General features: G+C 55.0%; 1 protein-coding gene across 2 annotated transcripts in view; it reads right to left on the bottom strand.

Annotated features, from left to right (window-relative positions):
* Positions 1 to 872: 872 nt before the first annotated feature.
* COL1A2 (collagen type I alpha 2 chain) overlaps positions 873 to 24,194 on the bottom strand; it is a 31,695-nt gene continuing 8,373 nt past the window's right edge. The window contains exons 11-52 of one of the 2 annotated variants that reach the window (XM_069094494.1): positions 24,131 to 24,184; positions 23,589 to 23,642; positions 22,607 to 22,651; positions 22,291 to 22,344; positions 22,146 to 22,190; positions 20,617 to 20,670; positions 20,127 to 20,225; positions 19,981 to 20,025; positions 19,784 to 19,882; positions 19,376 to 19,429; positions 19,167 to 19,274; positions 18,864 to 18,917; positions 18,641 to 18,739; positions 17,769 to 17,822; positions 17,418 to 17,516; positions 16,624 to 16,677; positions 15,707 to 15,760; positions 15,563 to 15,616; positions 15,395 to 15,448; positions 15,150 to 15,194; positions 14,295 to 14,393; positions 13,283 to 13,390; positions 12,961 to 13,014; positions 12,660 to 12,713; positions 12,055 to 12,108; positions 11,901 to 11,954; positions 11,704 to 11,811; positions 11,035 to 11,088; positions 10,412 to 10,465; positions 9,405 to 9,566; positions 9,056 to 9,163; positions 8,545 to 8,652; positions 6,400 to 6,453; positions 6,185 to 6,292; positions 6,045 to 6,098; positions 5,488 to 5,595; positions 5,079 to 5,132; positions 4,650 to 4,757; positions 3,868 to 4,126; positions 3,318 to 3,508; positions 2,419 to 2,661; positions 873 to 1,849 (exon numbers count right to left, since the gene is read on the bottom strand). In XM_069094494.1, coding sequence (XP_068950595.1) covers positions 1,703 to 1,849; positions 2,419 to 2,661; positions 3,318 to 3,508; positions 3,868 to 4,126; positions 4,650 to 4,757; positions 5,079 to 5,132; positions 5,488 to 5,595; positions 6,045 to 6,098; positions 6,185 to 6,292; positions 6,400 to 6,453; positions 8,545 to 8,652; positions 9,056 to 9,163; positions 9,405 to 9,566; positions 10,412 to 10,465; positions 11,035 to 11,088; positions 11,704 to 11,811; positions 11,901 to 11,954; positions 12,055 to 12,108; positions 12,660 to 12,713; positions 12,961 to 13,014; positions 13,283 to 13,390; positions 14,295 to 14,393; positions 15,150 to 15,194; positions 15,395 to 15,448; positions 15,563 to 15,616; positions 15,707 to 15,760; positions 16,624 to 16,677; positions 17,418 to 17,516; positions 17,769 to 17,822; positions 18,641 to 18,739; positions 18,864 to 18,917; positions 19,167 to 19,274; positions 19,376 to 19,429; positions 19,784 to 19,882; positions 19,981 to 20,025; positions 20,127 to 20,225; positions 20,617 to 20,670; positions 22,146 to 22,190; positions 22,291 to 22,344; positions 22,607 to 22,651; positions 23,589 to 23,642; positions 24,131 to 24,184 — 3,621 coding nt within the window. In that variant the 3' untranslated portion in view covers positions 873 to 1,702. The remainder of the gene's footprint in view (positions 1,850 to 2,418; positions 2,662 to 3,317; positions 3,509 to 3,867; positions 4,127 to 4,649; positions 4,758 to 5,078; positions 5,133 to 5,487; positions 5,596 to 6,044; positions 6,099 to 6,184; positions 6,293 to 6,399; positions 6,454 to 8,544; positions 8,653 to 9,055; positions 9,164 to 9,404; positions 9,567 to 10,411; positions 10,466 to 11,034; positions 11,089 to 11,703; positions 11,812 to 11,900; positions 11,955 to 12,054; positions 12,109 to 12,659; positions 12,714 to 12,960; positions 13,015 to 13,282; positions 13,391 to 14,294; positions 14,394 to 15,149; positions 15,195 to 15,394; positions 15,449 to 15,562; positions 15,617 to 15,706; positions 15,761 to 16,623; positions 16,678 to 17,417; positions 17,517 to 17,768; positions 17,823 to 18,640; positions 18,740 to 18,863; positions 18,918 to 19,166; positions 19,275 to 19,375; positions 19,430 to 19,783; positions 19,883 to 19,980; positions 20,026 to 20,126; positions 20,226 to 20,616; positions 20,671 to 22,145; positions 22,191 to 22,290; positions 22,345 to 22,606; positions 22,652 to 23,588; positions 23,643 to 24,130; positions 24,185 to 24,194) is intronic. The other variant, XM_069094495.1, reaches the window with a different exon arrangement.

A 24,194-nucleotide genomic window follows, 5' to 3' on the forward strand; every position in this document is an offset into this window, starting at 1 on the left:
GTTGTGCAGGAACTCTGATCAATGTCAATGATCAGAATCCCTGTGTTGTAGCCTGGAAGGAATGAAGTAGGCCCAAGCAGACTTGGAGTCAGGGTTGTAAAAGTTTATTGTTATGCTTTACAGCGGGCAAGAGTTCTTAGGAAACCTGCAAACTTAAAGATGACATAGGCATAGTTTTTAAGGAGTTGAGGCAGTAAATCAGGTATCAATTATGCTAACTAGGTGAGTAAGGGTGGGATTAGGGAGGATTTAAGGAGTGGTCAGTGCTTAAAGGAACATGCACTTTTAATATCAACTGCGCAGGAATATTGCCCATAATTCACTGGGAAATAGCCCAAGGTGGGGTGGGCTACCTGGAGATGTAGTTGTAGGCTTGAAAAGTCACTAAGTCAGCTAGCGGTCAAGGGCTGACTGAGAAGTGCCCAGTCTGCCACCCATCAGTGTCATGTTTGACAAGATGGATGTTGGGAACCAAGGCTTATGGAGACTCAGTATGTGTCTAATTGGCTAATGAGTTAACTTACAGATAGTGCATTGAAGGATTCATAGGTACAGCTGGGGACTTTACCAAGGGAGATAACGTTTGCCTAAGCTAAAATGTTTATAGATGGTTTAGTGAAGGATTCATAGGTGCAGCTGGCCATTATACTAAGGGGAGGTAAACAGTTCATGAGTTGTTGCTGGGCAGAGTGCTGGCAGGGGGAAGGGGCAGAGTTAATGCTCTGAGGCTGGGGTGGGGTGGGATGTGATTTTACAGACTGGTATTACAAGCTGATGTTACAGACATAGATCCCAAGCACCCCATTACTAAGAGGACAGCTGCTGGCTTGTGTGTGCAGCTACAAGGCCACTGAAGCAAGGAAGCTTACTCATTCTGTGTTTTCTTTTGGAACATTGGACATGCTTTATTTCATTTTTTCACAATTTATTTAAACATCTCACATATACAGAATAGGCACAATTTCATTTTCTTGTCTTGCTCGAGAACGAGGCTTCTTTGGACCCATTGATCAGGATGAGAGTGAGCCTGGGAAAGGGGCAGTGCTGGGACACCAGATGGGGACAAAGCTGGGCAAAAGAGCAGGGGAGGGGCCTGGCTGGAGGCTGCCCTCTCCCCCAAGCTGGCTGGAGCAGGACAGAGCAACAGAGCAGAGAGAGGCTCCCAGGGTCTGTTAGCACCACCGCATTCTTCAAGTAATGCACATAACTAGCACCTTGGGGTTTTGAGGGAGGAGGAAAGCCCCCTCTATCCAGCACCTGGGGATGGGGAGGGCACCTTCATGCAGGTGCTTGAGGTAGGTTACACCTTTGGAAGATGGGGTTTTAAACTTCCCTCTGTGGAAGATACTCAGAGGCCACAAGTGGTGCAGATGTTTATGGTTTTTATTTTTTATTTTCTTTTTTTGGTTTCTGTTCTTTACAAAGGTTGACCTTTCCCACAACAAGGTGTTAGGGTGTTGAGACACTTCCAAGTCCTTCGGGGAGGGTGGGGGATCGGGGACCTGTATTAAACTGCATTGCACGGTGCTCCAATGGTCCTGACCCTTCTCTTTTGCCCAGGGTTTAAGCAGGAGATGAGCAGAAGAAACAGAAGGAATCAGATTTCAGTACAAAACAAGGAAGGAAGAAATGGCAGAGAGAGAACATTTTGGGGTTGTCTTTTTTTTTCCTTTTCATTTTCTTAAATTTAGTTTGAGTTCATTCATTTGAAACAGACTGGGCCAATGTCCAAACGTAATTCTTGGTCTGCGTCACCAATGTCCAAAAGTGCGATGTCCAGGAAGGGCAGGCGGGAGGGTTTGTTGGTCTTGTATTCGATGACAGTCTTTCCCCATTCATTGGTCTTTCTCTGTATCAAGAAGAAGGGGAAGAGGCACTCAGTTCGAGGATTCTGGGAGTGTCCCGCCCCCCCCAGAGAGCCCAATGACAACAAATGGGGCTTGTTCTCTTTCTAGGAACTTTCTGGGGGCAGTGAAAGCCCCCATTTTAGAGCTCATCGCAGCCTGGGGGGGCTTTTGCTGCAATGACAGTCAATGCCCTAAATGCTTTGCTATAGTGGGGTTCTTAATCTGGGGTCCCCAGAGATCAGGGATGCAAGGTGACTCCAATCTGATCCAGGAGTCAGAGTGTAGGATTTAGAGGACTTGTGACCTGAAAGTGGAAACATTTCATCTTTCTTTTCAGTGACCTCTAACTAAAAAACAGCATTTCTTTCAATTATGCATTATTTGGTTTTATTTTTTTTTCCCTGAGCAAGGCTCCCCACGCTTCCCCAGACTCCCACTTTTGGCTGCTGTCCTAGAGGTCGTCATCTGGGCAGCTGGACTTGAAAGAAGCTCACTCTAATTCTCTGACCCAAGGGGACAAAGGGAAGAGGTGAGCTTTGGCCAGGCAGCCTGGCCCGCTCTGGTCACTTACGGAGCAGCCGTCCTCTAGCACAGTGAATGTGAAGCGGCTGTTGCCTTCGGCCGTGAGCTCTACATCATTGGAGCCCTGCAGGATGACTGCCTTCTTCAGGGTGCCGCTCTCTGCGTCCAGGTAAGCCACACTGTTCTTGCAGTGATAGGTGATGTTCTGAGAGGCGTGGTTGGCCAGCAGGCGCATGAAGGCCAGCTGGGTGGCCATATCCTTCGAGGTCACGCCTTCTGTGTTGTATTCAAACTAAGAGAGCAAGGCAAGTGGTCTGGTTAGGGGCCAGAAGCACCACAGTCCAATGATGCTCAGAGGGATTCAGTGGTAGTAGCCCTCACGCTCAGCCTGGGGGTGGGGAGGAGACTGGGCAAGTAGGTGAAGGCTCAGCAGGGACCCCTCTGAGAAAGTACTCCTCTGAGAAGGGACCCCTCTGAGAAGAACCCTCTGAGAAGGGACCCTCTGAGAAGGGACCCCCTGAGAAGGGGCCCCTCTGAGAAGGGACCCTCTGAGAAGGGACCCCCTGAGAAGGGACCCCTCTGAGAAAGGACCATGGAGGTCTCCTTCTGAGCCTACTGGGGCTTAGTAACCATGAGAAGGGTTGTCTTTGGGAGGAGGATGAAGAGACTGCCATGGGCCCAGAGGGCTGCCTAAGCAGCACAGGTCTAAGAACAGGACTCCTGGGGACACCCCAGGATGCCAGGCTAAACAGAGTTGTGCCAAGTCTGCTGACTAGGAACATTAAGTGGGGCAATCCCCCTCCATCCTGATCTCCACAGGAGCCTTGTCCCTGAGGGAAGAGTACCCCGAGACCTTGGAATGGAGGGGCTGAGGCTTGATTTGTGAGGGGGCCAGAGGCTGGCACCTGGAAGGGCCAGTTCAGGTGAGGCAGTGGAGCAGGGTCTCACCTGGGTTCCACCATTGAGTGTCTCCCCAAACCACACATGCTTCTTGACCTGGGGGTTCCTGTTATTGTACCAGGCCTTGGCAGGGATGTTCTCAGGCTGGGCTCGGATGCAGGTCTCTCCAGTGGAGAAGTCGCAGAACACTTTGATGGCATCCATGGTGCAGCCCTGGTTGGGGTCAATCCAGTAGAAACCTGCCATGGGACAAAGCACGGCAAGGTTTCATCACACACCCTAGTGATGGTGGCACATCTGGGTGGCTGGGGCCTGGACAGAAGCCAGGGGAGACCTTGGGGAAGAGCCTGCCCATGGTGTGACCATGGCCTTTGGAGCCTGCGTTCCTGAGTGAACCAATGGACAGGGTGACATGGGAAGAGCTGCCTTCCCAGGGCTGCTCAGACACTTGGGGACAAAGCTTGAAGCAGCTGCTGGGAATTCAGGGGAGGTGAGCCAGGCTGTGACCCACGCCTAATCTCCCCGTGGCCTCTCTGTGCCGCCAGGAAGAGGGCAGGAAGTGGGCTGGGGTGGGGTCGCAGCTTCTGGAGCCACGTACCGCTACTCCAGTCTGGGTGACTCAGCCTCAGGTCTCGGCAGGTACGAGCAGGGTTCTTCTTGGAACCTTCTGGGCTGAGGATGGTCTCGATTTGGTTGTTGAGGGATTTCAGAGTAGCATCTACTTCATAGTCCTTAGGTCTGAGGGAAGCCTGAGTGCGTGGCTGGTCAGCCCGGTAGAAATCGCCTTCATAACCAAAGTCATAGCCACCGCCGCTTGGGCCAGGGGGACCAGGAAGGCCAGGGGGGCCAGGAGGACCCTGCGGAGGTTGAGGGGAGAGGTCAGGGAGGAGGCAAAGGCCCATCGTGGCACATCTGCCCACTCTAAGAAGCACCAGGTGTCTTGATGGCATCTTCCAGATCCACGGATACTTCTGATACATCAAAACCTTACTGCCAAGAGGGCTGGGAACTAAGGGAAACAGAAACCCCCAGGAAGATGCAATGGAGAAGGTCATCAGAGAGAGACCTCAGATCTCGGAGTGTCAGAGTCTCCCTAACTCCAGAGAGTTGGGATAAATGTCCTGGAGTCAGGAGAGGGAGGTACTTCCTGCCAGCTGATCTGCTGCAGTCCCTTCATCTTTAAAATGGGACAATGCTGCCAGAGTGGCCTGAAGGTGGCCTAGGTCACATGGCTCTCTCCAGCTCTGCTACTGCTGAGTGACGTAACATGTCCACATGCGTGGACATTTCATCCCCTCTTAGCTTGTTACTGGCTCTGACCTGTAGGAAGGTGAACTCAGGTCAGTGCTGTTCCCCTCCCACTGTCCAGAAGTCACTTACAGCGGGGCCTTGACTGCCTTGAGAACCACGAAGACCAGCAGGCCCAACAGCACCTGCATGTCCAGGGCGACCATCTTTACCAGGAGGGCCAGAAGGACCAGCAGGACCCTGGAAAGAGAAGAGAATGGGCCTCAGTGACTGGCTGGCAGAAGACCCAAAATGTGCAGTGACAGACAGTCCTGGGGGAATTCCAGGGGGAGAAGGGAGGACAGGGAGAGGGGCAGAGACCACCTTCCCCTTCCTCTGGAGGAAGTCTTGGCAGAAGGGAGAGACAGGACTGATGCCTGGGAGGAGGGGCAGAGGGGCCAGCAGAGGATGGAGAGCACCTCGTTCCTCCTCAGGAGGGAGGGTTAGAGCCCTGGCAGAGGGCCGAGGAGACCACTGCCTTTGGGCTCCAGAGGAGGGGGCTTTTTGCTCACATTCACTCACCCTGGGGCCGGCAGGGCCAGTTGAACCAGGAGCACCTTGGTCTCCATGTTGACCCTATATAAGAAGAAAAGGAGATTCCGGAGTTATTTAAAATTTAAAATCAAGACAGCGATGACTAGTGAGGTCTGACTTCAATTGTCTGAAAGGGAAGGTAGCTCGTGGGTCTTTCACCTCTCACTCAGTTTAATATTCCGTCTCTGAGCTGTCAGGAGATGCTCTGGCAAGGGGGCAAGGCTCCCAGTGACTTTCTGCATGATTGCATGTCTTTAGCTCTGACGGCTGCTGGCAGGGATGAGACAGCCTTGGACTGAGCAGGGCTAAGTGGCCTAGAGCTGGGCTTTCAGACCAGCAGGGGTGGGGGCATGGAGAGGCACACTGAAGCTGAGGCTGGCCAAAGATGCCTACTTACAGAGATACCAGGAAGGCCTTGGAATCCATTGTGTCCTTTGAAACCATTCAAACCTCTCGGTCCCTTGTCTCCAACTTCTCCCTTGTCACCTCGGGGACCTTGGGGACCCTGGTCGACAAGAGAAAGAGTGTGAAAGATGGAGGGCCTAGGGTTGAACTCCAGCTCCCTGGGGCCTGCTCTCACCCCCCTCCACATAGCTCTGGTACCACAGTGCTGAGAAATGTCTTAATAAGAAATCAGTGCGGCCTTAGGGAAGAGCCCTGGGGTCTCCCTAAGGCAGAGAGGTGGGTGCGGTTGCAAGCAGGACACACCTCCCCAGCTCTGCTATCTCATCTCCAAAGGGAGGATAATTAGAATGAGATCCCATAGGCAAAAGAACTGCTGAAGCCCAGCTGCCATTGCTGCCAATGCATCTTAAGTCCTGCTTGGAGCCCAGGTGGGGAGAAGGAAATGGAGCTGAGAAGACACATCTATAAAAGCTAAGGGAGTTTTAAAGAGCTTAGACAGGTCTTCTGGATAAATGCCAATTAGCAACAAAGTCCCCCCAACATACTTACGCTAGGACCTCTCGCACCGAAGGGGCCAACGGGACCCACTGAGCCAGCAGGACCCTATCGAGCAGAAGGACAAAGACAGGGTTACTTGTAGCTGTGGCCAGGACACCTGAGGAGGACAGAGGCCAGACAGATTCACTCACCGGCTCACCACGGTTTCCGGGCTTGCCAGCGGGACCCACAGTCCCATGAGGGCCGGGAGCTCCAGCGTTACCCACGGAGCCAGGATTTCCAGGGTAGCCGCGCTCTCCCTGGAGGGGAGGAAAAGGAACACTCAGTACTGGGCACGGGAGAACTAGCCAGGAGTGTTTGGAGATGTCCGAGGCAGTCAAAGGTGATACTGAAGACATGGGCATACCTTGTGACCAGCGAGACCGTCTCGGCCCGGGGGACCATCATTGCCGGGGTTGCCCTGGAAGATACAATAAAGAGTGGAGAGTCTCAGAGGGGCAGCCAGTGTCCCTGACCCTGGAGGAGGGCCCCAGGCTTTCTGCAGTTCTGAGTTTCCTACAGGGAGCAGATTAAATAAGTTCAAAGCAGGACCTCTGGGCTGGGAGCCCAGGCTGGTCCACTCTACTGGGGCAGATAGATCCCAGCAGCTCTGCCCTGCCTGGAGGATGGACATTCCTGGGGGGTCGGCTGGGGCTTTCCCTGTGCTTCCATGTGCCGGGCTAGGCTGCCGACAGCCTGGGGTATTAATGCTCAGGGATAGACTGCTCCTGACCCCTTTCTCTGAGCTCTGCCTGTGTCTCTTCTGCCCATCAGGTCCCTACCAGAGAATCACAGAATTCTAGGACCTCAGTGGCCACCCAATTCAACCCTTATCTATTTAAAAAAAAAAAAAAAGCAAGACTTCCTAGGGCTTTGAGACACAAAGAGCTTGTGAAGAGACATTGGACCCGGAGTTAGGAAGACTCATATGTGTTAGCTGCGTGACCCTGGACAAGTCACTTAACCACTGCATGCCTGCCTCAGCTTCCTTATCTGGTAGATGGGGATGATAATTGCACTAACCTCCCAGTACTGTTGAGGATAAGATGAAATGCTATTCCTAAACTGCTTTGTGAATCTTAAAAGGGCTTTATAAATGCTACCCCCACCCCAAACAAGGACTTTTTATTTTTTTGGAGGGGGGAAGGCAAGGCAATTGGGGTTAAGTGACTTGCCTAAGGTCACACAGCTAGTACGTATCAAGTGTTGGAGGCCAGATTTAACAAAGACTTTTTCAAGGTCGGTCAGGCAGTAAGTGAAACCCTGCCAGCTCTCCTTCCCCCCTCCCCCCCCCCATCCAGCTCTGGAACCACAATCGCATCAGCTGCCACTATGCCTGCTTCCCTATGGCCCCACTCGCTGTCCTGGGGATTCTCTGGACCAGAGGACCTCCCCCTAGTAACCACTCTGCTCTGTCTCCTCTTCCTATTAGAAGGTAAGCTCCTTGAGGGCTGAGATTGCTTTGTTTTTGCATTTGTGCCTCAGCCCAGGTTCTGGACATCAATTCTTCATTCATTCAGGACTTGGCCCCCTATTTCAACATCCCACTTCCCAAGTCCATCTCTGCTATCTATGACACAGCAAAGCAGGGCTTGGTGTCCCAAAGTCTGAGTGTGAGGCCTGGCTCTGGCACTTTGAATTTGGGCAGATGGTTTCCCTGACCTCTAGCTGCCTCATCTGTCAAAGGAGGGGTCAGGGTCCCAGGCCCCCGGCCCCCTGCCCCCCACACGGACTGCCTTGGATGCTAGGATTCACAGGTCCCTAGATTTGGTGCTCTGCTATTCTTTTTAGAGACGACCCGATACCCAGTGTTGGAAGTGGGCTTGAGCTTAGATGGTCCTGACTCCAGGCCTCTCTGTGTCCTGGGCCTCTGAGTGCAAAGTAGCCAAAGTCCAAGCCAATCTCGTGGTTTCCTCAGGGCCAGCTGGCCCTTGGGCAAGACTCTCCTCTCCTGTGGGCCCCAGTGAACCTGCCCAACCCCGACTGCCAGGCCAGGACTCATTCCTCTGCTGGTCAGCCCTACTCCTCAGACTTCTTCCTGGCCTCAAGCCTCTGTCTGCCCCCTGAACCTTCCATGCACAGTTCCTCCTTCTGTCTTAGGGGCCAAGCCCATCATCTCCTAAGCCTTTTCTTACAGAGGCCCAGCACTCCCATTCATTCTGCTTCTCTCAATGAGCCATTCCCTTGTGGCCCCAGGCTCTCCTCCTCCCTCTCTTCTGTTCTGGACACTGTCTGGTTGATGACTTGCCCTTCCTTCACTGCAGCCCCAACAGTGCACACAAGACCACAGCAAATGGGACCAGAGTGGAGACAGTGGGGTTAGCTGTCACTGCCTCATCTGTGATCCTGCCTCAGGCGGCCTGAGGGAATCCCTTTGGGGACATCTGGGGACATGCTCTCCTCCTGATTCTTGGCCAGCACCCAGACCCCTTTCAGATTCATCAAGGGAACATCCTGACCTTTGCCTCATGGTAAGGGCCCCCTTCTGGAGTCACCTCAGCCCTTGACTTACATCACGACCCGCTTCGCCAGGAGCACCGTTGACACCAGGGTTACCCACAGCACCAGGGGGACCTCGAGCACCTGGAGGACCAGCAATGCCAAGAGGGCCGGGCTCACCCTGGAAAGGCAGAGTGCACCGTGAGTGTGCTAGCAAACCCTACCCCTAAATGCATGCCCCTTTGTTGACAGTGCAGGGCAAGGAGCCAGCTGGGTGAGTGGCCCCTGGCAGCAGGAGCTGGTCTTGCTGTCCACAGAATTGGACATGGGGCTGGCACTTAATTCTGGTGGTGGGCACACATCAGAGCCAGGGGAGGGATTCAGCTTCTGTGGACCTGACCCCACACTCGGGTTAAAGATGCTGCGTCTTACACTTTAACGGATAGAAGGCCGACTCCCTTTTAGGCTGCGGTCTGCACAGAGCCAGCAGGGAGGATTAGCAAAGGGCCAGAGGGGGACTGGGAGCCAAGGAGCAGACTGACCCTTCAGCCAATGCCTCTATGTAAGGCACTGCCGCTACTCACCAGTGCTCCAGAGACCCCAGGAAGACCACGCTCTCCTCTTGAGCCAGGAAGACCAAGAATTCCAGGGGCACCAAGAAGCCCTTGAGGACCTGAGGAGCCAGGGGGTCCCTGTAGGAAAGGAAGGATGCTGAATGCTGTGGTCAGCCTGGGCTCTGTCCATGCTCCCAAGGCCCGGCTGGCTGGGGATGCTGGACCACTGAGGGCCCGCATCCCTGTACAAGGGCAGTTGGGCTGGCCAGGCCACCCCAGCCCTTTTGGTATTAGTTGAGAAGGTGGCCAGCAAGCCCATGAGATATGTGTCCTCTGTGCATTGGGTCACTTAAGGGGGTGCTGAGATGCTGGCACTTACGATAGCACCAGACTCTCCGGGAGGACCCTTCTCTCCAGCGAAGCCAGGGGGGCCAACGGCACCTGTCTCTCCAGCCCGTCCAAGAGGACCTTGGTCACCACGAGGACCACGGGGACCTTCTTTTCCAGAAGCACCAGGGGGACCAGGGGGACCAGTGATACCCTGAAGGCAAGTGGAGAGGGTTACATGCTACTCCAAAGCAGCGCAGGGCCATGTGTGAGGAGAGACAGGGAAGAAGACAGGGGTAAAGCAGAATGGAGAGGGAAACGGGCAAGTCACCCAAGGGGCAAGTCATGGAGCATCCCACCAAGAAATCTGGGAAGACTTCCAGGATGGCCCTTGGCACAGGGAGCTCCCCTGGGAAGCAGAGTGCTGTGTCTGAGAAGGCTGTGGGGATTTGGTCAGCACGGGGTCTGCCTCCTCACCTTCTCTCCCAGGACAAGAGGAGGGGGATGGCACACTGCAGTCAAAAGCTGGCCGAGGCAAGGCCCGGAGACCCAGGGTGACTTTGGGAGCCGAGAACAGCGTCCCCACCCTCCCACTCTGTTTATCGTCTAGGCACCAAGGGAGCATTCATAGGATTTACTGAAGCACCCACATTGGAAATGCCAGCATGGGATTCCTTCTCCTTACTGCCTCTGCCTAGGACTGGGTCCTTGGTTCCTGCAGAATAGCTAGGGGTTGGCATCGCCAACTCTAGCCACAGGGGGGCAGGGCCTCCAGGCTTGGATGTGTCTGCCTCACAAATGATTCTGACTTTCCTTTGAGTGAACTGGGGGGTGGGAGACAGTGCCTCCTGAGAAGGAGCCAGCAGAGTATTTGCTGGGGATTAAATGGGCCACCTTCCACATCCCCGACAGATTCTCTGCCAGGTTTTCTTGGCAGATTGTCAGCTTCTGGGCTAGGCTGGTGGTGGGCAGGGCACCCCCTGGTTGGCACACATTCTAGCCATCCAGGAGCATGTTTTCCTCTTGGATCTATCCAGGAATTGGCAAGGATTTACTCACAGCAGGGCCAGGGGATCCAGTTCTCCCAGCAGCACCAGGGAAACCAGTTGCACCCTAGGAAGCAAGCACATGGAAAGAAAGGCCAAGGTGAAGACCAGGCTCAAGGCTGAGGGTCACTAACTATTGAGCATTTCTCTTAAGCCCCTTTGAGTTGTGACCAAGGTCGTGGTCTCCAAGGCACGATTAGAGGGGCGCCCCAAAGACTTCCCCCACCTCCATCCCCCTTTCTAATTTGCTTTGCATTGATCCCGGCCCTTCGGGGCACCGAGGGAATGCCCGCTGCCCCGTGAGGCAGGTGTGAGCCAGGCTGCCTGAAGCCTCCTACCCTAGGAAAGTGGCCAGTGCTGAGAAGGCTTCTCCCCAGAGGTTGGGGAATGTGGGAGGGGGCTCAGGGTGCCCCGAGAGGGGAGCCTGATGAGGGCGTGGAGAGGCAGAGGGAGGTCTGCCAGCCCTGGGACACAGGAAGGAACGTGAGCCCAGCTCCTCGCTCCCACATAGAAACTCCATCCAGAACCGCAAAGGAGAGCCCAGGAGCACAGGGTGCGTCTCTGTGTGTCCTTCTGCCCCCCCTTCCAGCCCCCTGCAGACCAAGCAGAGGACCATGGTTCACTTTAAAGACTTACAGGGGGGCCACCATCACCACGGCCTCCAACGGGACCAGGAGGGCCACTGGGACCCTAGAGCAGAAGAGGAGGAAGAGAGACAGGAGTCAGTGGCCCTTTCATGGCTTCAGCCTCCAGCTCAGGAGCGGTCAAGCCTGCTGTTTGGTGAGACCTGCCCTGTTGTAGGGGCAGGCCATGGGAGGTCAGCTGATTTGTGTAATGGGGAGTTTCTTTCTTTTTCTAGATCTGGGCTGTTTGAAATGCTGTCTACCCTTCTCCCTTCAGGTCAGACTGTACCTAAATCATCAGAGGCATCTGGGGGGCCTGGAGGGGCCCTAGACCAGCTACTCACCCTCTCTGTGCCTCAGTCCCCTCCTCTGTAAAACGGGAACAGCACAACTTTGCTTCCCACCTCATGGCATCCTTGTGGGCAGAGGTGTGAGCGTGCTAGATGACAGGTGTGTATAGACACTGCTGAGGAGAGGGGCTGGGCTTGAAGTCCACCCCAGACTACTGGACCCATTCTACTTGAGGTTAGTTCTACTTGGGAGTGTCTTCACAGGAAGAACTCAGAGACAACTGGTGGATGGAGCGGTCTGTGGGCCCTTCTCGGGAAATCGAGCCGTGACAATGGATGGCCTTCCCTCACTGGCGTGGGCTGCGCTGGGCTGACCAGAGAGGGCCACTCACCGAGGGGCCGGCTGCACCCACGGGGCCAGTGGGGCCGACAGCACCATTTTCTCCCTTGGGTCCTTTGGTTCCACGTTCTCCCTTAGCTCCAGCTTGACCAGCAGCGCCCTAGGGGAGAGAAACCACTGGAGTAGGGAAAGCCCTACTCCACCCACTCCCCAGCCCGGCCAGGCTCACATAGATTAAGCCGTACTCACAGGAGGGCCAGCGAATCCATTGGGGCCAGCGGGGCCAGCCTCTCCACGATCACCCTGGGTGGAAGAGGGACAAGAATTGTTTTAGACAGTGGATCAGACATCGGTCTGACTTCCCGCTCTCCCATTTGACAAAAGCAGGTATGGGGTTACTTACAGGAGCACCTCGGGCACCGGTGGGCCCAACGGGACCGGCAGGACCAGCTTCACCCTGGAGGGACCAAAGGGAAGTGGTCAGGAGGATGGCAACCATGTCTGGCAAGCTGCTGCAGCAGGAACGGGAACTCAGGGAGCTCCCATGGAGATGGCAGAGGAGGGTCCTTAGCCTGCTGCCATCCTAGCCTGTGCCCGGGCAGGGCTGCCACTTCTGGCCAGCGTCTTGCAGCAGAAGAAGCCCTGGGATTCAGGAAGGATGAGGCCAGACTGGGGTGGATGGACTGTGTGGGGTGGGCTTTTGGTTCTTCTGAATGAGGCCTCTGGAGATCACTGATTGACCGATTCATAAACCAGCTCGTTCAGCTGGGATTCGAGAAGCTAGAGTGCTTTGAGATGCTGAATATGGAAAGTCTGAAGCCGTGGGTGTAGACTCTGCTCAGTGGTCAGACAGGGGGATAGACGCTCCCCTTGGTTCCTGGCTCCCCTAGGAGGCAGAGCGGGGCTTCGGGGGGCCTTACCCCAGGCCACCATAGCTGCCTGGGCTCCGCTGGTTGGACCGGGGATGGTAAAGAGCTGGGGCCGCTGCGGGGAGGACTGCATGCTTACCCTCTCGCCTGTAGCACCAGCAGGACCCGGGGCACCTATCGCTCCAGGAGCTCCCTAAAGACAGAACGAGAAAGGGTCTCACTCCCCAGTTACTGCTCCTCATTGTCGGGGAACACTCTCCTCCCCGCTCCTCCTTCTGCCTCTGTTATGCTAACACACGCCGGCCCCTGCTCCAGACACAAGGACGAGTGGAGCTGTGCCTGTAGCCATGCTGGGACACTCAGGCCAGCGACCTCTGACTGGTCCCAGTCCTTCCCCTCCAGGTCCTTTGCCAAGAGGGGAGGGGAGGAGGTTGACTCACCCGTGCGCCGTCTCTGCCTGGGTTCCCAAAGTCACCTCTGGGGCCAGTTTCACCCTGGAAACAGAAGAGCTTGTGGGTACGTTCCCTTGACGGGTTTTAGCTAAAAACTGCCCCCGAAGGTGCAAGAGAAGATGGCACCGCCACCCTGGCTTTCCAACGATGTTGGCACACCTCCATCACCCAGGTCCCCCAGGGCCAAGGTCCCTTGCCCGTCATCGTTTCTCTCGGAGCCCTTCTGGCCCCATCCTGGCCCCGTTGACTCCAGGGGAAGCCCCTCTCCCTCCCTCCCTGACCATGGTGCCATCTCGCTCCATCCACTCACCTTCTCTCCTTTGCCTCCGGGGGCACCGGCGGCACCGCGCTCTCCTGGCACTCCCCCAGAGCCAGCAGGGCCAGCGTTTCCAGGGGCACCAACGACACCAGGCTCACCCTGCCCCCAAATAAAAGAAGCGTGTTGTTGGTTCATGGAGTGATGGGCCATGCGCTTGGCCAACGGGCCCAGCTCTCACCCCCTCCCATAGCCAGGGAAGCCAGCCAGGTGATGAGGCCCAGGTGTGGAGTGTGAGGGAAGCCCCATCACCACTTATTCTGGGACTGTCTCCCATCACCTCACCCCCTTTCACTGAGGAAAAAGGAAGAAATAGGGAGGCAGAGCCTGGGAGAGGTTCCTCTTTCCCCCCAAAATCTGCCTAGGAGCCTTGCCAGGGTCACTCCTGTGAAGGTAGCATGTACAGACTTGGGGATCCCTGCCCTTTCCAGGCTTCCTGCTTAGTCTGGGCAGCCAGGCCTTCCAGCCCCAAAGGAGAGGTGGGAGGGGGGGGTGAGAGGAACAAGCCAGGAATACGGTTGGTTTGTTTTTTCAGAACTGTTGATCTTCCATATCCAGGTAAATTCAGGACAAACTTGGGAGGTGTGAAAGCGTTCTGAGCCATTTTCTCCAGGGAAGTATTATTTGCTTGGCCAAGCATATAGGGTTTGGCCTGGCCTTCAGATCTGGCTTCTGCTTGGGTGAGTCCCTTCCCATCTACAGACCTCAGCTTTCTTCTCTTTGGAATAAGGATATTCCTATGGCCCATTACAGGGCAGCGAGGTAGCATAGTAGATAGAGTGCCAGCCCTGAGTTCAGATCCAACTTCTGGCCCTGGGCAAATCACTGAACTGTTTGCCTCAGTTTCCTCATCTGTAAAATGAGCTGATGAGGGAAATACTCCAGCATCTTTGCCAAGAAAACCCTGAATGGGGTCACCAAGAATCGGACATGACTAATCAACTCAAAAAATGATCCCTTCCATACCCCTACTGATGGCCAGGTGAAGGCATCCGTTGTCCCTTACCTTGTTGCCATCAGGGCCTGGGGGGCCAGATGCACCCCGGCTTCCAATGGAACCTGTAGGGCCGACTGCTCCGCTTTCTCCAGGGGGGCCACGCTCACCCTAGAAGAGAGAGGGCACTGGGTACCCTGGCCACATTCTCTTTAGAAGTGGCCTTGTAGTGCCACCATAATGGAGGGGAGTAGGAGAGGGAGGGGGAGAACATTTGAAACTCAAGGGACTGTGGAACTGAATGTTGTAAACTGAAAGTAAATAAATCAATTTAATTAAAAAAAAAAAAAGAAGTGGCCTTGTCAGGGAACATGGTCCCATCTGTACATTCCCTTCCCAGCTGCCTCAGAGGGTACCAGAAGAGCTGACTTTTCAGGTCCCTGACCTTCGCTTGGGGAGAAGAAAGGCAAACCTTCAGGGCCCTGGTCAGCCGAGGACCAATGTTAGAGTGCACAGAGACCATGTAGTTTCTTTGCCATTGGCTTTTGGGTCCAGCACCAGGGCCCCTCAGGCCTCCTCATAATGTGGGGGCAGCTGCAGCTCAGCTGGTCCCCTGGGGAAGCCATTCACAGAGTTTTCAGGGCAGATCTGCAATTTGAAGTTCTTTTTAAAAAGATGAAAAAACTATCAACAATCCTGTACCTTTCTCCCTGCTGCGTAAGAACTAGACTTTAAAATGTGGCCAGTCTAGCTCTGGGGAGGACAAGAACCTCTGTGTCTGGCCCAGCTGTGTCAGCACGTCGGCATCCTCATTGGGCACAGGAGGGGTGAATGGGCAGTCTGACCGCTGGGGCCCCCATCTGTCTGCTAAGGATTCCCAGGTCCTTCTGAGGGCACCCAAACAGGGTATTCCTGAAGGATACTCACTCTTGGGCCAGCAGGGCCAGGGAGGCCAAATTCACCGGGGGCACCCTAGAGAAAAGAAGGAGGAGCAGTCAGTCCACCCACCATCCTCAATACTCACCCAAGACTCCCAGAAGCTGCCAGGGAGAAACCTTGATTCACGGGAATAGAGCTCAGCAGTGCCTGCTGATACTGAAGCAGGCTCCATCAGGGGGATGTGTCCGTGTGTGTGTGTGAGAACAGGGCAGGGCACACTAAACCATACTCACCCTTTCTCCTACTTTGCCGCCTTCACCAGCAGGGCCTGAGGGGCCAGGGAGACCCTAGACAGAGAGAAAAGCAGACCAAATGTTAGTCTGCTTACTTTCAGGGTCCTGGAGCTGAACAAGGAGGGGCCCTGAGGCCTAGGGAGGGGGACAGATCTCACCCTGTCTTACCTGAAAGCCTGGAGGGCCAGCAGGACCCTGTTCACCTTTTCCACCTTGGACACCCTAAAAACCAAAAAGGGGAAATGTCATTTTTTTCTGAGCCAGAATGGAGGAGAAAATGCCATTCAGAGCCTTGGGCCCAACAATACTCACAGCAGGGCCAGGGGGTCCCTGGGCACCGTTGTTCCCATCCGGGCCAGGAGCACCCTATAGAAGAGCAGACACAAGATCACCTAAGGGCCAGAAGGCAGCAGGTTTGCAAAGCCAGGCCCAGGAAGGCCTAGAAATGTGAGAAGCATCTGGGAGGTGCCAGGTGGAGGGGCTGGGGGGGTGTCAGAAGGGGTAGGGGGGGCCTAGGTGGGGTGGCCAGGGGGCCAGGATCCTAGTTCAGCCAGGGCCCAACTGAGGCAGTAACTCTGGCCCACCAGACCCTGATCTTTATAAGATCAAGGAAGGAGCCCAGAGGTCTGCATTTGGTCCTGAGGCTCCATGGTCCCCTGAGGAGTTCTGAGCAAGGCAGGACCTGACTCCCTTCTGTGCCAGCTGTAGGGAGGTGGGCCTGGGAACAGCCAGCTGGGAACCAGGCTCAGCTGTAGCTCCAGGACACCAGCCTGCCTCCACTCCTTAGACCACACCAAGCTGCTCTAGTGGGGACACTGCCTAAACAGGCCAACTTAATGGTCTAAAGTACCGGTCGGGGGGAAGGGGCGCAACACTAAGCTTGGAGGTCCCAGACTGGGGGGCAATGCTAAGCTTGGGGGCCCCAGCCTGAGGGGTGACGCTAAGCTTGGAGGCCCCAGCTTGGGAGGCAATACTAAACTTTGGGGCTCCAGCCTGGGGAGTAATGCTAAGCCTGGGGAGCCTTGCCTAGGGGGGGAGAAGCTAAGTTTGGGGACCCCAGTCTGAGGGGCAATGTTAAGCTTAGGGGCCCCAGTCTGGGGGGTAATGCTAAGCTTGGGGGCCCCAGCTTGGGGGTGACTCTAAGCACAGGGTCTAGCATTTGCAAACAGGCCGTAGTCTGGGTTGGGTGTTCCCTGTTCCCCCAATATCTCTGGGCCCCTCAAACTCACCCGAGCACCAGCAAGACCAGGATGACCTTTGTCCCCACTTTTGCCAGGATCACCCTGAAATAAGAGCATGGAAAGGAGACACACTCAGGCAATAATCTCAGACATACATGAGCACGCAAATGTGTCTTTCTGCACGATAGACAATGGCCCTCATTTTGGTGCTCCTTTTTTTTCTCTCCCATACTGCCTCATTCAAACGCTATGGACTCTTGTGGTGGTCAGTGGGCAGATACAGGCCTAGTGGGCATGAGTGCTGAGGGCTTCCTGGAGCCAGTCCGTCTGGAGGCCCAGCCTTCAGGGTAGTGGGTTTTGAGGACATGGGGCAAGAGAACAGGGGCCCCTGGGAGCCTAGAGGGGGGCAGAATGCTGGGCAAGGCCAGTGCCCTTAAAGGCACAGACCAGGAGGCCTTGGCAGCCATGTGAGTGAGGAGTAGGCTGGCCGTCCCACAGAGAGGGTGCGGGGCAGGGAGTAAGACAAACAGCGTCAGCCCAAGCACAGACAAGCTGGGCCCAGTTGGGAGTAGAGGCTCTGAAAGCTTTGGGGCTGGTGTCTGGTGGGGTCTGGAGGCAGAGAGCTCAGCTGCCACCTTCCCAGAGATTCGTCAGAGGGCATGGTCATGCTTTCTCAGTCAAAGCTTTTCTTGCTGAGGTTCAGGGGAGGATTTCTCCCTGCTCCTCCTGAGGGTGGGGGCCTCATTTATGGGCCCATCCTCAGAGCTCCTCTGGTCCACAAGGGCCACTGGACCCATTTTGGCTGAATGGGTGAATGAAAGGCTTGCTGCCCTCATACTTACGTTAGGGCCTTTGGGGCCTGGGAAGCCAATGTTACCAGGTTCACCTCTGTTCCCAGCAGGACCTGTGGGGCCGGGTCTGCCATCAGCACCAGGAAGACCCTAAAAGAGACCAAGGCACTTGGGACTTGGAGAAAGATCCCCTGCTGGTGTTCATTAGCTGGCCATGAGAGGAGGCCCACCTCAAATGTATCTGGTTCTTCCAAAGAGAATATGGGGCACCCGCACAGCCTCCCCATCGTGTATACCCTGGGGACCCTCTGTGGGACACAATGAACTCTTGGGGTGCTGGTCACTGGACTAAGAGCCTGGCATTGGGATGTGGAAGGGGGGTAGAAAGCACGTGATACTTACGGCAGGGCCTTCTTTACCAGTGGGGCCAACGTTTCCAGGGGAGCCGGGGAGACCCTGGGAAGGGGAGGAGGCAGCTGGGTTAGTTTTAGCTTTGAGAGTGGTGCAGCACCTTTCTCCTAGCTCCTGTCTTTGAGAGGTCCTGGGGAAAGGAGCTGGAAGGCAGCTGGGGAGGGGTCTGTGCCTGCCTTCTGTCCCCCTCTTTCTCTCTGGGTCTCTGTCTCTGTTGTAAGTGCTATGTAACACATCTTTTCCTCCTACATCAAACTTATTTTTTCAAATAATTTCTTAAATGCACGCTGTGTTAGAAAGAGCCCTGGCCTTGCAAACCCTAGCTCTGCCCTTTGCCAGGGTGACTCTGGGCATGACATGGTGTTCAGCTCCCTTTCCTGTTAAAGAGTGAAGGGGCCAGGTCCCTGCAGAGCCCTGTCTGTGTCTGGTTCCATGAATTGCTGTCACCATGGTTACAGGGGACAGCTGTCTCCAGAGAAGGGTGGAGCCAGCCCCAGCTACTGGGCCGTGGGCTCTGTTGGGAAGCCTGTAGCCGCCCAGCTCATGGGCCCATGAAATGATGACTTAGGAGGTGATGAGGAACCCCATTCCACCCAGTTGGCTGGTTGGGGGCACTGTGATCCCCAAGTGGCTGTTAGAAGGAGATCAACAGCTTTGGCTCCTTTGGAGTCATCTGACCAGCCCAGATCAGGACACCCCCATGACACAACAGGCACCCAGGAACCAACCAAGTGGCCTTGGACTCAAAGCCTCGCCCTCTGCCCACAGCCAGTGCCCAAACTCCTTTGGATTCTCCTCCTTTTTCTCCTTTGGTCAGATAGGAACAGAGAGCTTGCAGGGGCCAGGATGCTGCTGGAACTTACTCTGGGGCCCATGAGACCAGGCTCACCGGGCCTACCAGCATCTCCACTGGGGCCTCTGGCTCCGGCAGGACCAGAGGAGCCGCGGTTACCAGGGGGACCCTGTTTAAAAAAAAAAGAGAGAGCCGGGAGGTGAGGCCTCCGCTGTCTGGCCAAGTCTTCAGAGTGTGGGGCTGGCATTTGGGGTGCTGGGCTAAAGGGAGTCTCAAGCTAGGGGTTCACCTACCATGCCACCAGCTCGGCCATCAGCTCCAGGAAGACCCCGGGATCCAGGAACACCCTGACAAAGAGAACATAAACTGGTGAGGAAAATCCTGCCACGGGAGCCCTGAACAGAGAACAGGGAGCCCCCAAAGACTTGAGGCAGTCTCCCAGCCCCCACCTGAACCAAAGAGCTCTGGCGGAAACCTGCCGGCATACCAGGCCGGTGAGTCACTGGCCTGGAGGCTGATTGCAAACAGATGTTTCTGTAGTTTAGCCCAGAGACCCACTGGGTGACTGCCTGCCAAGGAGTTCATAGGGCACCTACTCTGAGTCCTGGGGGTCCTGCAGGGCCGGTGGACCCTGGCTCGCCATTGGGTCCTCTCTTGCCTTCTTCACCATGGGGGCCAGGAGGGCCTTGGGGCCCGGCGGAGCCCTGTCCCCCACAAAAACAAGAAGCAAAAGGAGCAATTAGATCACCTCTCAGTCGGGCGGGGGGGGGGGCACGGCAACATCGATTAATGAGCAGCTACTCACCGGCTCCCCCTTGTTTCCACTTTCTCCTTTGGAACCAGCAGGACCAGGTTCACCCTAGAATCAAGTACACACGTCACCAGACAAAGCTTCCTGTGAGACCTTTGGTCCAGGGGGCCATCGGGAGCAGACTGAACAGGCTGCTGGCTCCGATGGGGAACGGGGGCCCAGGGCAGGCACAGGCTGTTCCAGGAACGTGAGATCCAGAAGGTCCCAGGGGCACCGGGAGCCACCCCCAGCCCTCAAGATCCATACATTAGACTGAGCAGCTTGTGGCCCGGGCACTATAAAAGCCATCTGGACAAAGCGTAGAGTGTACCAGAGATAGCCCCTGGGCTGTAAAGATGGGCGGGGGGGGGTGATGGCTGGCTGTGTGGACATGGGGAAAGATGATGAAATGAAGACACTCACCGCAAGCCCTCTGGGGCCAGAAGCACCAGCAGCGCCAGCAGGGCCAGGGATGCCTCGAGGACCAGGAAGACCAGGGGCACCGGCAACACCAGGGAGACCCTGCAGACACAACCCAGAATAGCCAGCGGTCACTCTCCTGAGGCTGGCATTGAGCCCGCAGGAGAACCAGACCAAGGGCCCTGTGTGTGGATACTTACCGCAGCCCCCTTGGCCCCTGTAAGACCATTGGCACCGGGATTACCCTAGGGAAGAAGGAGGAGACAGTGAGGCCTGGCCAACAGACAGCCCAATTTCCCCCCGGGCTCCTTGGCCTCCCCAGGCCTGGGAGGCCAGGATCACTTACCGCGGGACCGACGGGGCCAGTCATGCCTGGAAGACCCAGCTCCCCACGAGGACCAGCAGGGCCAGCGGGACCAGGGTTGCCGACAGGTCCGAGTTCTCCCTAGAAGATCAAACGCAAAGGGGACAGTGATCACTAAAGTTTGGCCTCGTTAATTCTAGGAAAGATGATTCTAGGGAGGACGTGCTTCTAGATTTGAATCCTGGCTGGAGCTCTTCACCTGAGCCCCCTTGACAAATGCTTGCCCTCTTGGGGCATCCTCAGTCCCCGCATCTTTAATAGGGGGCAGCAGGACCCTCTCCCTGCTCTGGGACCCTGCCTGCTGCCCTCTCCACCAACTCTGACATCCAGGTGGATTAACATGACAGGGACAGAATTACATTAATACATTTTAGGAAATTCCCTTTGATAAAAGGAACTGTATTGGGAAAAAAGAGACCATTTGGCACCTCTCTGTAAGCCATGGACAAACAGAAAGAGCATCCTCACTCACCTTGGGGCCAGGGGCACCTGGGAATCCAGGGGGACCAGCAGAGCCGATGGGACCCTAGGGAGACAAAGGAGGCAGGTCAGATGTCTTTCAGAAGACACCGTCCTCATTGGGCAAGAAGACAGGGGCCTCTTTCTGGGGCAATGACTTAGTTTCTGTGCTAATAATGGCAACTCCATGGCCAAGAATGAGGACACAGCCTCAGAGGATGATGAGAAGGAAGCCTGGGCTCCCTGAGGGCAGGGGTCACATCAAGAGCCATGGTGGGTCTCCTGCAGAGAACGCCCTCCCTGGCATCATAGCCCTTAGTGGGCTGTGGTCAGCAGAAGCTGGGCAGCAAACACATGGCAGGGACCCTGATGAGACCAGGGAACAGTACAGGTTTAGAAGGGACAGTGTTTTTTAGCCCTTGAAGATCCTGAAAATACATACATACACACATACACACACATATTCACAATTCATATACACACTCACACACACTAACACACACTTATACATTTGCACACACCAATACACACAGTCACACACATGCACACATTCACACACACATACCTACAGGCACTCACACATGCACACATTCACACACACAAATACACACATGTACACATTCACACACATACACACATACGGTCACACACACAATACACATATATACTCACACACTCACAATACACACACTCATACACTCACACATATGCTCACATACACACATGCACACTCACACACATGTACTCACATAACACACACACACTCATACTTACTGAAAAGGACCTTTGGGTCTTTTGACCAGCACTTTGACCACCTTAAAAGGTGGGTCAAAAAGCAGATTCATTTCCAAATAACTGGGTCCGGAGAGGCTACTTTGGCTGGATAAGGTGCCATTTCTGCCCCTGACCAGGTGTGACCAGACATGGACAATGTGACTGGGGAACAATGAATGTGGAGTTTAGGGGATGGAGAAGAGACTGATGGGACATTGAGAGCTTCTTGATGGGAAATCTTGGGGAAATTTTAGCAGACTCCAAAGAATGTTTCTAAAAGGCAGGCTTCTTCCAGGGTGGTTCAGGACTCCCATGTAATGTCAGTCTTCTGTGGGAGGGATATTTCCCACTCCTGAGGTGGGACACCATGGTGGTATCCCCTGGTGGGTCTTGGCTCTTCCACTCAGACCATAAACTCTATTTAAAGAAGGGTGAATTGGGGTTTTCTGGTCTTTTCACTTTAGAATTCATTGCAGAGAGACATTTTAGGAGGACCACATAGCACCTGTGTGGTCCCAGGTGTGGTTTTTAGGAATAATTGCTTTGTGGGGAATCAGGTATAGACTTAGCAGGGATGGCCTGGAGGGCTTTGAGTCCATTGACCCAAAGGTTCCTGCAAACACTCTTTCAGTTCAGGATGGTCACTATGCATGATATGGAATCTTTTGAAAGACCCCATAGGAGTCCTGGCCATTTCGTTCTGGGGAATTCAGTGCAGATCCATTCCACCCTCACCCTCCCCAACTATCTTGGCCTTGAGAGACTTACAGCAGGTCCAACAGGGCCAACGCTACCATCACTTCCGCGGGCTCCCTGTGCAGAACATGGAAGGAAACCATGAGTACATGAGATTTCAGCAAAGCCCCACACTCCCCCCAAGAGGGGACAAGTGTCACTCTGGGGAAGCTCTTACCGCAGGGCCAGCACCTCCAATGCGTCCTCTCTCTCCTGGGAGGCCTCGAGCTCCCTGGAGGCAGAAAAAGAGACACACATGAGACGTTTGAATTTCTGCCCTCCTCCTCGGGGAGGGGGGCAGAGAACGTTGTTTTCCAAGGTCGCTGATGGCCAATGAGAAGTGTAAATGATTGAAAGACAGAAGGTCTTACACCCCAGTTCCACTGAAGCCTGTCATGAATTCCAGGTAAACCCCAACAGCACAGCACTTGGATTCTCTACCTGGGACTTCTCCCTCCCCATTTTCCAAAGAAGGAGCCCCAAAGGACACTTACTGCTTGGCCAGGGGTCCCGTTCTCACCAGGGGCACCAGGTTCACCCTATACAGAACAGGAAAATGGATTCTTGTGTTAGACATTTTGTGCACAGCCCATGTGCAACCACCACACATCTCAAAAATTCCTGTTGCACTGACAACATTGAGGCAATGTAGGGGGATGGGCCACAGTGGGAAGGGCACCGGCAGGAGACCCTGGAGCTCAGGAGGTGTGCAATCTCAGCTAAAGCACGATTCAGAGCCAAGACAGATCTGGCTGGTGGGTCACGGGATGGGGAGGGTATTGGGGGTGATTGACATAAAGACCAACCAGAGGACCCTGGGAGAAAGGGGGAGCCTAGGACAGGCCCCAACTGCCTCACTCTTCCTCCTCCCTGTCTACTGATGCTGGGAGACCCTAGGGGAACCAGGAACAGAAACCCAATAATGGCTGGAATGGTGTAGAGAATGTCAGACCATGGCAGGACATGGGAGGAGGGCTGGGGACCCAGAGACGATGCAAGCCATACCAGAGAGAAAACTCTCAGGTGGTCAGGGAGGCAGAAAGACATTTCTGAATACACAGAAACACTTTTGAAAAAGCGAGGACTCATCAGAGTTCCAATAATAAGTTTAGTATCTGCTGGGCACTCCCAAGGCAGGCATCTCTTGTCCTGACCCATGGCTCCATACCATGCTCTGAGCTGCCCCCTGACTGGTGGGCATACACATGTACACATATGCGTGTGTGTGCGCGTGTGGGCACTGAGCCATTGGCAGGGTGTGACCACACCTCACAGGTTCCCTGCAGATCCAGCCTTGTATGTGGGCCTCATGGGCCGTCCAGCACAGGACTGGCCTGAACTGTCTGGAGAGGGTCACAACAATCAGCCATCTGTCCTCCCCCTTCTCTGAGCCCAGTGGCCAAGAGTGGTCAGAGATGTATGGGTTGGAAAGTGCCAGCTCATTTGCTGGTTTAATGGATCTAATTCAATCCTTACCTTGACACCAGGAGCACCAGCTTGTCCTTTCAGTCCATCAAGACCATTGTGTCCCTAGAGAGGTGAGTAATTTGGTTAAAATTCCAAATAAAGGCCCTACCCCAAGCAGGACTCATTCAGCTTATCATGGATTCTAGCAACAGGCTAGGTGGTGCCCTGAAGAGAGCTGGGAGGGTGGAGACCTAAAGCCTGAAGGCTTGCCTGGGCACTGACCAGCAGGGTGACCTGGGGCAAACCACACCCCCTCTCTGGGCTTTGGTTTTCCCACCTGCAGGACTCCAAGGTTGGGTGTAGCTCTCCTCTCCACATGGCCCCACCATACTTTGGGATTCTAAAGCTCAGGTGGTGGCTGAGTAGTGCCAAGTGCCCGAAGGCTCATCCTTCTGGTACAGACATCCCCATGGGGGGCACTCATGTGAGAGCATCTGGGCCTGGGGCTGAGTCCTGCCTGCCTCCTCACCCCTGGGCACCCTACCCATCTAGCTCACTGTCCAGACAAGTCCAATGTCCCTAGACCAGGCATGCAGAGAGATGATGCGTACCCGAATTCCCTTGAATCCAGGCAGGCCAGGAGTACCAGGGAAGCCACGAGCACCCTGCAGAGAA

The sequence above is a fragment of the Petaurus breviceps genome, unplaced genomic scaffold (genome assembly GCF_028583685.1).
Source record: "Petaurus breviceps papuanus isolate PSGF00001 unplaced genomic scaffold, PetGlider_PUasm1.0 218, whole genome shotgun sequence".
Lineage (NCBI taxonomy): Eukaryota > Metazoa > Chordata > Mammalia > Diprotodontia > Petauridae > Petaurus > Petaurus breviceps.